Source organism: Rhinoderma darwinii, chromosome 4 (genome assembly GCF_050947455.1).
Source record: "Rhinoderma darwinii isolate aRhiDar2 chromosome 4, aRhiDar2.hap1, whole genome shotgun sequence".
NCBI lineage: Eukaryota > Metazoa > Chordata > Amphibia > Anura > Rhinodermatidae > Rhinoderma > Rhinoderma darwinii.
This window is the reverse complement of record NC_134690.1, coordinates 186,805,590-186,821,511: the sequence shown is the minus strand read 5'-3', so window position 1 is coordinate 186,821,511 and position 15,922 is coordinate 186,805,590. Positions and strand designations below refer to the sequence as shown.

General features: G+C 35.7%; 1 protein-coding gene across 4 annotated transcripts in view; it reads left to right on the top strand.

Moving 5' to 3' along the window:
* KHDRBS2 (KH RNA binding domain containing, signal transduction associated 2) overlaps positions 1-15,922 on the top strand; it is a 374,758-nt gene that overhangs the window by 315,778 nt on the left and 43,058 nt on the right. For 3 of the 4 annotated variants that reach the window (XR_012883163.1, XR_012883161.1, XR_012883162.1), the window contains 3 exons: positions 5,886-5,944; positions 13,073-13,244; positions 15,117-15,173. Coding sequence is in view for 1 of the 4 variants with exons in the window: in XM_075861986.1 (XP_075718101.1) it covers positions 5,886-5,944; positions 13,073-13,170 (157 nt within the window). In the remaining 3 variants the exon portion in view is untranslated. Of the gene's footprint in view, positions 1-5,885; positions 5,945-13,072; positions 13,810-15,116; positions 15,174-15,922 lie in introns of those variants that run through there. The other variant, XM_075861986.1, reaches the window with a different exon arrangement.

The following is a 15,922-nucleotide window of genomic DNA, read 5'->3' as shown; positions in this document are numbered from 1 at the left end:
TTATGGCACATTGCTCCTGGCTGCCCTACTCACTAATATGTGGAGTTCTGACCAACCCTATCTACTAAATTGATGAACATTGAGAATGCAAGTGCATTGCAATGCTATTTCATTTCCATACTACTCTTTTTTGATGTCTCAAAATCATTTATAAAATGGACTTTAAATATCTATGTAATGTTTTTATATTGGTGTTAAAAAAATAATAATTTGCCATATGGCATATACTAATTCAGTGCTAACGTGATAGCATAAATAAAGTTGCATATTGCTGCAATGAGACTGTTGAGTATATGGAAGTATAAATGTTTTATGTTGACTTTAATGAGAATTTATAGGGCAATTAATGATAACATAAGGCAGTTGCCTGTTGGCATGATGATTCTCTGATATTTATTAGAGTATATCCTGGCACATTGCAGCCATGTAACTAAAGCTTTGGATTAAGAGAAAATACTGAGGAGATTGGGTTCGTTTTTAGCAGCAAAAATAAAATGTCTGAGAGTTAATAATCACCTTTTAATTGATATCTTTCTAAGGTCTCATATGTGTGGTCCCTTTATGGATGTCTTGTATAAATTTTTAATATGGCTCCTAGAAAAATATAGGGAGAAACATACGAACATATTATGGGGCAGATTTACTAGTGTTGTTGCTCCTGAATTCCTAAATTGCATTTAATGATTGATTTGCACCAAAAAGGACAGATGTTTGCACATCACTAGACACTTTTCAAAAGCTTGTAGAAAAGGGGCTGGCTCCGTGGAAAGGACGTGGCTTACAATGCGATGACATACGCCAAAACTTTGGTTCAGAAAACTGGTGTTAGCTAAGCCAATACAGTGGTATAAGGAAGAGAAAAGTGCCTAACATGTCTAGCAAGATGCAGCAAATTTATCATACAGCATGCACCACTTTGATAAATTTGGTGCATCTTCTGACTGTCTGGTCTAAGTTTAATGTCAGACAGCATTAATAAATCTGCCCTTGTATGTCCATTGGATTTCGATTTCATACAGAGTAATATGGAAGTTTTTTTCAACACAGAAAAACCATCATGGTCCATCACATGCAATATTATGGAAATTGTCGTATGGAGGCACCTTGCAGCAGCACACGAGTCCCTATGGCTCCATAAAACTACATAATCGTCGACACAAGGAAAGCGTGGCAACAAATTTGAAAATTGTGCGACCTTATGATACATATCTATGGCAAATTAAAGATTAAAGATCATCCTTGCATATCATTTAAGATTTTGCAGAAAATTTTGAATGAATGGGAAAATAAGGGGCTAACGTGGGTTTTGTCGTCAATTTTAGAACCGTGACAGACATTATTTTACATACAAGCAACTGAGTGTGTTTGTGTATGGAGAAACATAGGAGAGGAGAATGAATAGATTCAGGTTGATCCTATCAGTTGAATCTCTAACTTCTTCTGGGACATCGGTCTCGTTGGCAAAAATTGACGCTAATATTAAAAAAAATAACAGGTAAAGCAAGAATATTGTTCAATGGAAGTGTGGCGCAGGGAAATGGGAATAACTTTGCCAGTATGTGAGATCATGCAAACAGTGCAGAAAGGAAGTAGAATGGTTAAAAGAGTAATGATCTCTGAAAAATGGAGAGAAATGCATTTCTTTATAGGGCTATATTATGATTTTAGTATTCCGTTGGGAAAATATCTGGTTGATTATAAGAACCAATGTCTAAAATGTGAAGAATTGAGGTCCTCTTTATTCTACACATTCTGGACATGCAATTTAATCCAGACGTGTATTAGGGAAGTTAAAGAGGTAATTCCGTTAGTGGTTGGAGTGAGAATTACAATAGATATGTGGCTTTTTTTGTTCCATTTTTAGGAAATGCCAGTTGATAGGATGGCTTTGATAGATTTAGTCCTGGCCGCCAAAAAGGCAATATTAATAAAATGGATCAAACCACAACCTCCTATAAAGTAAATGCTAATAGATATTTTGGAAACAATTATGTTGATGGATGTAGTGGTTGAAGGAAATTAGGGGAAGCAAGATGGATGTACTCTCTCTCGGGAGAGATGGCGAGAGTTTCTAAAGAAATTTTATGGAATCGAGTTTCAGGATATCTTCGCTCAGTGGAATATGGTTATCCCTGAGAAATAGAATTAAATATGGAAGCACGAGAGACAAGTGGGTGGGGGATGGTAAGTGTGGGGGTGGAAGGGAAAGAGATGTAATCTGTTTGTAATATTGTAATATATGTTTTTTTGGGGTGTATTTTTGTTTGTTTTTTTGTTTGCAATATTGATTTGCAAAAATAAAGACAGCCTTGCCATGTGCTTGAGGCCTAAGATGCAGACTGAAAGAGACAGACATTTTTTCAGAAAGTTAGGCTTTGTTCACATCACAGTTGAGCAATAAAGTTGAGGTATACTTGAAGCCTTTACGTTTTTTATTGTTTTTTTTGAGAAGCAGAATAGAGCAGCAACATATTCTCAAGACTATTTCCAACTTTGCTTATTATTTTTTTCTCCAAATGTATTGAAGTGATAAAAAAATGGATGCACATAGTCTCTAAGCACAAATATCCTTATTTATTAGCGCAGGTAAAATCTCATATACATCTATATTCTAGTTTGTATTTGGTTCCGTTTCATTGCAGTTATCTAGGTGAACTCTTTTTTTGTTCCAGGCACACATCACATTCTCTACCACATGGCTCCCCTTGGGCAGCACTGAGACATGCTTTATTGCAAGCAATTAACCTATTTTATTTCTCAGCACAAGTTTTAGACCCTTTTATTAACAGGTTCAATACAGTTGTTACTTTTTATAGATCAAATTAAGTAAAGGTTAGATAAAATGCAACCACAGTTCACATATTTCATCCAGAATCTCGTCTCAGCAAGAAAAGCATTTGTCAGACAAAGTCAAAGGCTGGATTCCATGGCACACAACAGATAATAAGTGCCACAAATAAGATGTTCTTCATATAACCTTGCTCATGCATTATAAACATTGCTGGTGTTATATGGACATTTAAATGCGAAATTTGAATTGTGTTTATTGTTTGTAATATTCGCAGTAAAGGCTAAGGCAATGCGTGAATGTATCTGTTAATGAAACAGTGTATGGCATAGGAAGTCCTGTTACATATATTGATTACAACAGAAAAAAATAGCTGATAACCTGCTGTGAACGGTGTGCTGATCTTGTCAGTTACTGGCGGAGACATGAAAGCACTCACATGTGACTAATTATAACGTGACAGATGTCAGCTCGAACTGCATGAGAGATTTTCGAAAGATGCCGTGTAGTTGCCAACATATACAGTGCATTCGGAAAGTCTTCAGACCGTTTCACTTTTTTCACATTTTGTTATGTTGAGGTCTTGTGCTAAAATTAAAAAAAAAAAACTGGGGCATAGTATTGCATGGAAGCCGCATCACAGTTAGTCACTTGCGACTTCTACCAACATGAGGATTTAGACAAATCTGTCATTTTCCTGTAGTTAAATTCCACCAATGTCAATGTGAGTTAGGGTCCTCTTACCAAGATAAATTGGTATAAACGAGCAATGATCGGCGATATATCAATTCATTAACGTTCGAAAGACATCCATTTATATGTAACAATAATGTATGTTTTTCCGTAACGTCAATAGTTTTGAGATCGCTTGTCTTTCCTACTTTCCTTCTGTCTCGCCTGCTAATGACTAGCAGATGCCTATTTACATGAGGAGATATAACACAAACAAATAAAAACATTTAGGCCGTCATAAAAGATATGATCAATGACAATGATGTAATTTTTTTTCTGATCGTGCAATCGCTACTTTCTGTCATTTTGGATGGAAAAAAATAGAGCATCAGACTACGCTATTTTTTCCTGTAAAAAGATGGAAACCTGACAGAACGGAGCCAAACTGAGTTCAACTGAAGCTAAAAAACATTGAAATCAATGGGAGCTTTGAAACATATTTTTCAGTTTTTCTATCCCTATGACAGAACAGAATTATGGAAAACACAATGCAGATGTGAACCAAGACTACAGTACAATTTGTTTAAGTTAGGCATGTAATATGTTATTATAACACATATATCATAATGTCTCACTAGATAGAACACAAATAAAAAATTACAGAGTTCAATAAATTCAATTCTGTGGCCAAAGCCAAATACCATATTTTAAGTTGTTATAAATATGATTGCACATCTTAATATAGATAGATGATAGATAGATAGATAGATAGATAGATAGATAGATAGATAGATAGATAGATAGATAGATAGATAGATAGATAGATAGATAGATAGATAGATAGATAGATAGATAGATAGATAGATATTTCAAATCCCTTTTATTGACAGATAAATGGTGTTCAACCAAAGTTGACAAAAAACTAAACATCTCACATACAATTTGTAAAATTATTATCTTTGGAATATTAGTGATCTATTAGTTTTGGAAAAATGTGAATAAAAAGACCTTAAAGTTGCCTTGTTCCCCAGTACCAAACCATTTATTTTGCAAAAAATTATAAACTATACATATTTGGTAATGCCGCATTTGTAACGATCCGTTCTATAAAATTAACACAATTTTTGTATTCCACACAGTGAACAGTGTAAAATATAAAATACTTACATTTCTGGTTTTTGGATCATCCTGTCTCTCAAAAAATTTAATAAAAAGTGATAAAAAATAGTAGTCACCTTGAAATAGTACCGGTAAAGACTACAACTTGTCTCGCAAAAAAAGACCCTTATAGATCTCTTTTGAAGCAAAAATAAAAATGATAGGGGTTTTTAAATACAGTGACACAAAAAAATAATTTTCAAAAGTAAAAAAAACATAAAATAACTATATACATTTGGTATTGCTGTAATTGTAGTGACCCACAGAATAGAGTTATTATGTCAATTATAGCGTATAGTGAACAAAACCAAAAAAATTACGGCGGAATTGCTGCTTACTCCCCCCCCCCCCAAAACAAAGTTACTAAAGATTATACCGAACCCAAAATGGTGCCATTAAAAAAATACGTCTTGTCTCGCAAAACACAAGGCCTTATAAGAAAAATAAAATTTTATGGCTTTCAGAACGCGAAGATAAAAGAAAAAAAAATCCTTCCATCAAAAATAGGCTGCGTCCTTACGGGGTTAAATATACTTAAAATCTACTTAAGCAAGATAGCACAGCAGTCGGCACCTAGGGACCATTAGCCCTGGAACCATGGGTATAAATGCAAGGCAAAATCTGCATGGAGTTTGTTCTTCCCCTGTTTGCATGGATTTCTTGTAGATAAAGGTTTCCCCACACAATTCAAAAACAATCCGTACGGTGGTTCAATGGACCCTGTGTATATGCAGCTTAGGCCCCATGCACACGACCGTGCCCGCAATCACGGCCCGCGATTGCGGGCACGGCCGGCCGCTGACTGACAGCCGCATTTTCAGGCCGTGCTCCCATACAAAGTATGGGAGCAGGGCCCGCAAAATGCGAAAGAATGGACATGTTCCATAATTCCAGGAACATTTCCACGGCACTGACACCCTTCTGTAGTGCTACGGAAAGGTGTCAGTGTTCAATGAAAGTGAATGGCTCCGTTTTTGCGGACCGCAATTGCGGTCCGCAAAAACTGAGGTTTTTTGCTGTCGTGTGCATGGGGCCTCACAATGTAGGAAAATAGCCTAGTGGTGCAATAATCATCACAAATGAATGTATTCTCCATAAAGATCTGTACAGTATTCCAGGTTTATACTGACTCACATGTTTAATGAATGTTCACAACCATGCAATAATCCTTCGTAGAACAACCATACTATATGTCAATAACATTAACAGATCATGCAGTCTAGTATTTTATGCAATGTTAACTACTTTTTGGTTTCACATGTTATAGTGTTCCAGAATATTATGAATATGGACATGGAACAAATGAAGAAAACTACAACAATTATGGTAATGTTGACTTTTTTTAAAATAATATAATTATGTAATTGTCAGTTCAAATAGTTTAAATAGTTGTCCAAAGATTCGCCTACAGGAGTTGTCTTAAGAAGACAACTCTTTTAAAAAAGTAATCTGTCCCATCGAACAGCTTAATGCTGTAAGTCTGTTTTCTGAAACCCCCAGCGATTAACTGGTATCACCAGTGTAAACTACGACAAGCCATACATTCGGCGCAGCATTGGCATTACATATATTACATAGCGCCCATTCAAGTTAACTGATGACCATGGCCATGCCATTTCCGCTATAGCAGGAGGCACTCTTTCTTAGTGGCTCTCCACTCTGGCTAATAGAGGGGAGTCCTAAGTGAGAAAAACACCCTCTATTATATTCATATGCCCAAGTAGGGTATATGGGCAGGGGGTTATAATATTATATTGTACAGTACAGAGTTTTATGCAGTCCTGATAACATTTTGTACTCTTATTACTCTTTTTTATCATTCTTTATTTTACATTTTCCAATAATAAAGACAAAGTCAAAAGGGGAAGGGGATAACTGGGCGGGGGGGAGGGGACCCAGACAATATCAGTGTGTAGTACAACAACAGCACAAAATAGAGCATGCAGGCCCGCACAAACATAGCTGTTGTTCAAAGGAATAATATTTGAACTATTACCAATAAAGCTTGGTTTTCACATTAATTCGAATTATGTGGAAAAAGGGGAGGAACAAAGAAGAAGAGGGAGCCTTAAAATAAAGAGAGGAATTAGGCTGAACAGCGTGGGAGGGCGAGGCAGATCACCTTGTACACTTGCCTCGCCCCAGCGACAAAATAGGACCTCCTAAAGGAGAGGTGATCATTGTGCTAGTATTGACTTATATTCATTGGACTCTTGAAACAACATTCAGTAGTGTCAAGTCTTGAGAAACATGTTGATTCTTTATTTGAGAAGTGAAAACCTCCATGCAGTATTCTTATCACTCTTACTAAAAAAAAAAAAAATTTGTTGCAAATTGACCTTAATTTATCTATTTTACCCTTTTTAATCATAGGAGTGAATACATTTTTGCTTTTAACCCCTTAACAACATCCAACGTACTAGTACGTTGTTGTAGTTAAGTACTTAACGCAACACAACGTATAGGTACATTGTATTGCTAGTGTGGGCTCAAAAGCTGAGCCCGCACCATCCTGCTGCAAGGCCAAGACCGAAACTGGCCTCCGATCTGGCCGATGAACCCCTTAGATGCAGCTCTCAAAAGCTAGCGCTGCATCTATGGTGTTTACTAGCAGATCGGAACCATGCAATGCAATCGCGGGGTTCCGATGGCTGCTCTGGCAGACCGGAGGTCTAACAATGCCCTCCTGCCTGCCAAGTATGGAAGCCTGTTAGGTTCTGCCCGGAGGTGGAGCATAAAAGGCTTCCGACAGCAAAAAGGAAGATGCCGCTGGTGTCAGCTGTATTTTATAGCTGACACCCTGCTGTAACGGCAGGGAATGGAGCTAGCTCCAATCCCTTCCATTAAGCCCTTAGATGCCGTGATCAAAATCAATCACGGCATCTTAGTGGTTTGAAGCGGTCGGCATTGCTACGATGTGATTGTGGGGATGCCAAACATTGCTATGGCAACCAGAGGCCTAACAATGGCCTCATGGTCTGCCACGTATTGAAGCCCATTAGGCTCAGCCCGGAGGTAGGACCTAATAGGCTTGCTGTCAGTGAATAACTGACTGCTCTAATGCATTGCACTACGTGGGTAGTGCAATCTATCAGGGTAAAGATCAGAGGTGCAGGCCTTCAAGTCTCCTCTATTGGGACAAATAAAAGCTAAAAAAAGTTAATAAAAATGTTGAATAAAAGTTTCAAGTTAATAAAAACAAAAACTGCCTTTTTTCCTATAAGTCTTTTATTAAAACGTTAAAAAAAAGTACGCATATTTGGTATAACTGCATTCGGAACGACCCAAACTATAAAACTATAATGTTATTTTACCCGCACGGTGAACACTGCAAAAAATAAAATAAAAAGCAATGCCAGAATCACAATTTTTTTGGTCACCACCCCTCCAAAACATTGAATGAAAAGTGATCAAAAAGTTGCATGTACTCCAAAACAGTACCAATAAAAACTACAACCCGTCCCGCAATAAACAAGCCAATAAAAAAGTTATGGCTCTCAGAATATGGTGACACAAAATATAAATAATTTTAAAAAATTATTATATTGTGCAAACGCTGCAAAATTCTGCCTCAAACAGCTCTGGTGGAGAAAAATGTAAAAATGTATGGCTCTCAGAATATGACGACATAAAATATGCAGAGCGTTCCAAATGCTAATAAGATCGGGCACCATTTATCAATGCGACACCGGCCACACATATGTGGATTATTATTTATTTACCACATTATTATACCCCCTTATTATGCCCTGATGTACTCCGCACTGCCTACATATGCCCCCACATTATAAACTGAAATACTAGCAAAACGACAGACAGAACTTCTACCAAGCTAAATCTGCGCTCCAAAAGCCAAATGGTGCTTCCTCCCTTCTGAACCCTACAGTGTGCCTAAACAGCAATTTACGTCCACATATATGACATCACCATATGTAGGGAAACCCATTAACACTGCTAAAAACTGCAGAATCTGGGAAATAATTATTGAGTTGCGTTTCTCTGGTAAAACCTTCTTTGTTAGGGTATGTTCACACGCAGAGTCAAAAACGTCTCAAAATATGGAACTGTTTCCAAGAGAAAATAGCTCCTGATTTTCAGACGTTTTTTTGTGTCACTCGCGATTTTCGCTGCGTTTTTCGTGGCGCTTTTCGCTGTGTTTTTTTACGGCCGTTTTTGGAGCTTTTTTCAATAGAGTCTATGGAATGCGGCTCCAAAAACGTCCCAAGAAGTGTCCTGCGTAAAAAAAACTCCGCGAAAAACACTCCGTCGGAATAGAACGCCGTTTTCCCATTGAAATCAATGGGCAGATGTTTGGAGGCGTTCTGCTTATGATTTTTCAGGCATTTACGGCCCGAAAAACGGCCGAAAATAGGTTGTGTGAACATACCCTCACAGCAAAATATAAATTCCTGCAAAAGAAATTAAACTTGTACATTTCGCCTCCACGTTAATTTCTTTGAAACACCAAAAGGGTTAAAAAAAAAGTTCTAAATGCTGTTTTATATAATGTGAGGATGCAGTTTTTAAAATGGGGTGATTTAAGGGGGTTTACGTGGCAGAATTTTTCCGCTAAAAATGCTGCTGCAGATTCGTTGCGAATCTGCACCAACGTTTTCATATTTGTCAGGTAATTCAGTCATTGTGGCTATCACAGCAGACTTCCTGCAGATTTCAGCCTTTGCAATGCAAAGGCTGAAATCCGCAGTGAAATTCCGCTGTTTCTCTGCAACATAATGTGCATTCTGTGGAGGGAAACTTCTGCACTCCAGCCTAAATTCCGCACTGTTGTTTTCCGCAACGTCTGAACTAAGTTTGCTAAAAATGTATAGAAACAAATGTAAAAAATGGCTGCTGCAGAATTCCACTGTGGACTGTCCGCAGCAGAATTCAACAGCAATTCCGCCATGTCTGATTGTGCCCTGTGAAATTAAATATATGCAAAACAACACATCTGTATCAGTAGGCAGCAGCACCCTATAAGCCCCAGGATTCAATTTATAATCTATATATTTTAAAAAAAAATTGTCATGACAGAAACTGATGTATACCAGTGCTGTATAATTGCTTGACGCAGAACAATAAGCCAATTTTTTCTGCCACTATTAGATTACTAAATATTTGTGAATGATGTGATAAAGATTGGTGATTCACAAATTAATATATTGTGTAGCTGAAGCAGCAATCACTCACAGCAATAGCTGCCTGTCTAATAAAAACACTTTGACACTGACTAACTCCTATCTCTTTTTAAAATGTATCTCTCTGTCAAATTATTGTAAATCTAACTATATCTAATCTTTTCACTATGAAACACTCTCACTGACACTAATCCACTATCTATCTGTAGCAGCATTTCCTTGCTTGACTGTTGTTAGTGGCTATGACTTTTATGACTGTGATCCACACCCATACCCCTCATGATTGACTCTGCTAGTGGGAGGGCTGCCCGCAAGTCAACATAGGGAAGCCCACCAAGCTGCCATCCGAGGTCATGTGCTCCTTCTTCTCTATCTTCGTGTCTTCTTCTCATCTGTAAAATGGCAGCCACTGTTTTGAGAGATTCATGTGGGATGAATCCAAAATGTTTTGGATTTGCTATAATCTGAACCTTTTGGGCAATTTGTAACAAATTTCAATTAGTGTAGAATCGATTCACTCATCTCTAGACCTAACCTGTTTTTTGGTGTTTCTTTCTGCGTTTTTTATTGCCCTTTGTAAATTTAGCCTTTATTGTCAGCCGGCTTTTCCTAGATTTGATTCATGATCCACTTATTTGTTTACATTTTACCAATCTGAAAACAATCTTCATCGATTCATAGCTCAATATATAGTTTACATGAAGAGCTCTCTAATGACAGTATCTTAAAATCACTAGCCAGGACATGCAGTGTGCATAGTCTGTCTTTCTTTTTCATCTTTGTGCTAGTACTTCTAGTTCAACCTTCCAACCTTAGTACACATTCTTCTTGACATCTTTTTTAGATGGGGAGGTTAGATAAGTGTTCAACTTGTTCAGTTCATAGCTTTCCTTGAAGAAATCTGGTTTAATGGAATGAGTGTTTTCATGGTTAGCTATGGAGTAGATAAATAAACATCTCTACCATCACTTAACTGGTTACAGGGTCTTTTGGCCTCATTGTGGCTTTTCCCAAAATTGTGTTAACTCTGCTACGCAATTGAAACCAGTGCAACTCAGTAGCAGGCCATTTAATATATAATGGTGTTCTTTTATATGAAAAGGCAATGCTGATATCATAAACAAGAATAGAGTATAGATATCCAAGGATTCTACGAAGTATAAGAACATACTTGATAAACATTCAACTTTTTAGTTTAGCCCTGTATCTTATTACTAACTAAAAAACTGAAGCCTTATTTCTAAGGAGTATGGGATCATGATAGCCATTAATCTTCATATCAATATAATTGACAATGATTCATTTTGCAAATCTCAGATATTTGCTGAAAGATGTCACTTCAAATTAGTATCAGAGCAGTAATGTGAAGTAAGAAGAATGTATTCAAATCCCTTTAGTACACTGCAAGTGGATATACTGTCTGTCCTGGAGCTGGTAGTGTAGGAATCCCTTTACATTTCCTTCTTTTGCTATCCTAATAACTCTTTTTTTTTCAGGCTAAAAAAAACAAACATTAACTAATTTATGTCTGGAATCTATTAATTATATCAATCATCAATGATGTTTTCATCTTACCAAAATAGTTTTTTTTATTGATGGCATAAACAGTACATAGAGACTGCTAAAGTTACCCACCACCAAATATCAGTAAAATGCTGTTCAAAATTACTCTTAAAGAGTCTTAAATTGAACATCTGAATATTCAATAGAGAATATCAGGAAGGACCAGAAATGTATTATTATCACTATTAATGTGTATGTCTAGACTGTGTAGCGCATGTCTTTATATCATATCACATATTTCCTTACGCAACTTGCTTGTGGTGAGTTATTAGCAAGTATGATGTTGGATTGACCGAATACTTGCTGACTATATTACATAAATATTAAGTGACTTAACATGTCACTTGCAAGTTATCTGGGCAGAACTAATTCCAATGCGTGTAACAAAAGTAACAGTATGTACTGCATGTGGATAAGACATCTGCCAATATTATGTATTACATCTAAGCATGGAGCAGAACAGTATGACAGAGTCCATTGTGAAAGGTAGAAAGTGCTTCCCAGAGCTTACAGGTATTCTTAAAACTGATTTGTGCAAGAATATTCCTTATATTATTATGCAGGGTGTATCATTTTAATATTAGGATGTTTGGACCAAGTTCTACACATAGATTGAATAATAAAAACGGCAATTTGCTAATTTTATTTTTATTTTCAAATGAACAAGCAGGAAAAATAGGACCATGAAGTGTTAACAAACTGGCCTCATTTTAATAACACTATCAAAGTAATTGAGACTTGAAATATTTATATTAGACTCTAGGGTGCAGCTAGCAAATTAAAATACTGAAGAATTTGTAAGAAATCAGACATTATATAATCAAATCCTCTAATTCATGCTAGTTACAATCTTCAGTAATCCAGAGGCTGACTTCCTTATTGGTTTTGACCAAGCAGCTCATGAACATTTGTTACGAGACTCTTATTTGACTTATTAAAGTATCGAGAAGTGCTTAAGAAGCCTAACTGAGAAATAAAGAGAAATGTGAAAATAATTCACGTAAAGAAAGAGAGAAAAGGATTACATATCTCAAAGGAAACATAAATATACAAAATAAATTAAAGTAATTCAAAACAGCCTACTGGAAAGTTTCTCTGTAAGAATAATAATAATAGGATTTCCTGGTAGGACAGAAATTATTTTCCAACTCAGGCAAATAAAGCCTATATGGAAATAAAGCAATAATTATGATAATATAAAGGGGAAGACGCTCTTATTGGTAATATTTTATACTACCTAAATATATGTGTTTATTTCATATGTAACCCTTTAACTAGGTGTCTATATTTACTAAAAAAACCCTAGTTTAAAAGGGAAAACATACCATAGAGGCAACCTATGTGTCTGCTATGGAGCCCTTGGAGAGAGTGGTCCCAGTCCAGTTTGGTCCTATCCCTATTGCTATTACTTGGCAAGAGCCTATGCAGTACCTCACTCTCCAAAGGAACTGAATTGTTAGCGAACCAGGGGGTGGATAATTTGCCCAAGGGTCATGATCAGGGAAAAGATTGAGAAACAAACTGAAGGCCCTTCTGTCTTGGGTGGTAAAACCCAGCACCTTAATGGAGTAACCAGTTTGATCTTTTCTATGGTGCCCCCTCTCTGTTGTGTATCCTACTTCTAGTTTAGACTTTGTAAATATTAAGCATATGTAAAGTGAAGAAATTGAAAATATTCTTTAGCAAAAAAAACCTGAAATAAAGTAAATAAATCTTCAAAGTGTATATATTTCTCTATTTCCCTTGGCTTTAGGGGAGGAAGAATGGTCCTCATCGCGATCCAGTTTAAAGGCATCACTACAAAGAACAACTAGAGGGGGTTACAGAGAACATCCGTATGGTAGATACTGAAGGTCTTCAGAATTTGTACCCTCTTAGAGACAATTAATTGCCCTATGGCTCTGCATAAAACAGCAACATGACAAGTAATAGTCCATTTTTATCTTGGGGGTAACTGCTTGTGGTTTCCTTATGTACTTCTGTATTTGCGATAACATGTGGTGTAGCATTGGCTTTAATATTTTTTTAAACATGGACTGAAAAAATGCAGGATCATTTTGTCTAAAACCATGAAACGGAATAATGTTCTCTTGGTTGTTGTTCATTGTGGTGTATTAACTTTTTAAAAGCATGAACGTGTGACAGCATTGGTAAATTCTAGCCAAATACACAACATGCCAGGCCTGGAATTTCATTTGTGCAGGGATGCTAAACTATTGGAATATGATTTTTGAACATAATATAATTAAATTGTAGAGCGGATGTTTTAAACTGGCTTTTTTGATGCGTATAAGAAACAAAATGTTCAGTATTAAGTTTGTAAATTTAATTTAAAATGCTGTTTTAATGGGGTTGAAAACTAATCAGCTACTGTAATGTATGTAGCTACCTGAATCTGTCAGTGTTTTAATCTGTATTTGTTTAAAACAATCACATAAAGATCAATGTGTAATCTTCTCTAAATAGGAATCATAATTTGTCAAATATGTCTGCTAGAATTTGTCAATAAAGCTGACATTTTGTAAGAAACTAAACTTGCAATCACTTGCTTTCGACTGTAGCCTTAAATGCCTGATGTATTTCCTTTTCTAGGGATGCCTAAAATGTTTTCCGTAAAAAATTGCAAAATGATCCCAAGTTTGTTTTAAGTATCTTGTGTAATATTTTAAAAGTTTTAATAACTCTTGCTTGTTAAATAATTTAAACGTTAACCTTCTAAATTGTTATTTCATACGCGGTTAGAAAATATTAATGTTCAAGATGTTAATGGGAGATAAATGGCTTCTAAACGACTCTCTAAGCTTCATCTTACTAAACAAAAACTCGGACTTGTTTGCACCACTAGCATGTCTCTCGTGAGAATGTAATGGAGTTAAAAGAGGTAAGATTACGACTTACCACCATTAGACTGTCCTAATGCCAAGATCTTCAAACTCTGAGTCACCCCAAACATTAAATATATTATTTAACTTGTAATCATTGTCTAGATTTTGGTTGTCACTCCTAGGAGTGTGTTGACTGCATCATCTTAATAACTATTTATCTCTACTACCAATAATCATCAGTGTCACTGCCCAAATGTTGCACTTTAACTTCAACTTCAAAAACTTTATTTGTAATTTCCAGTGCTAAATATCACGAACCTTGAAAGCAGTTTAAAGGGCTGATATTTCTTTTGAGACTATCAGACTTGATGGCTGATGATTATTAAGGAAAAGTGTCGCAGGAGTCAAAGGATGACTAAACCCTAAACAGGTAACACTAATAGTAACTCTGTAATTTTCAGTATGCGAGTAAATGTTAAATATTCTCAACTATTAAGCTACTTATAGTTAAAAAAGTAAACCTATGAGAACATAACAACTAGGATATTAGGCTCTTAAACCAATAATTAAGATTAACTAGTGACATCAAAATTATAAATCTCAATGAACTAAACAGAAATAAAATTAACCATAACAGTAATGCAACTCTTGCTAATATCAGCTATTTAACGTAATATATTGTGGAAATGAAAACCATGAAATAGGGCCACCAAAATGATTTCTATTCCAGACATTTCTTTTTGTTGAATCTTAAGTGCTGGCTTTTTGTCACTGTGATTGGTTTACTTTTTTGATGAGAATAAAGTATAAGCTTGTATAATATTGCATAACTGTTCGATAGTACATTGCAGTTGGAGTTGCATGCCAATACATTTCATTTTAGAAAGTAAGCTGTTCTTGTGTAGTTTAATGTTAAAATTTGAGCTAAAACTATTATGTCGTGTTTAGTAAATTGCTATTATTCCATTTCAGATATTCTGCTTAGTCAAGAGCTGAGGACATAAAGTAAAGGGAAACTTTTATATAAAGGTAAGGGTATCGGTTTATATTGTTTAATGCATGACTCAGTTAGAGTCTCAATGGAGCGTAATGCTCTACTTCAGTAATGTACTATGACGGTGTACGTATAAGAAAAGTCAAAATGACCTCAGTGCGCAAACATGGAGTTTTACACGACTGCTATCTTACTTAGCATCAGCTGAATTTCCCATATATATATATATATATATATATATATATATATATATATATATATAGATATATATATATAGATATATATATATAGATATATATATATAGATATATATAGATATATAAAAAAATATGTGGATATATATATAAAATTTGGATTTATTCTGTGGCTCCTTACTATTCCCTTATCATTGATCAACTTTGATTTGCTTAGTATTAAGCTTAAAAGATTGCTCAGAGCACACAGGAGGTGCTGCAGATCGATCCGTCAGACTAGGTAACTAATGGATTCAACTGACAATGGTATTCTGCAGTTTCTATGTACAGTGATAAATAGAAGCTGCAGAAGTTAAATGGTACATCATTTTTAATAACAGTACGTTACAAAAGTGTATTAGATGGTAAAATACATACATTTCATGAAATAAAAGCCACCAAAAATTACCATAGCCTTTAAATAGGACAGAATATTCTCATGACAGATCTGCTTTACAAAGTACATACGAAATACTGCTGTCTTCTAAAACAGTAAAAAGAAAACTCTGAAATACTGATTCTACAGAAAAGTTGCAAAGAAGAAAACATAC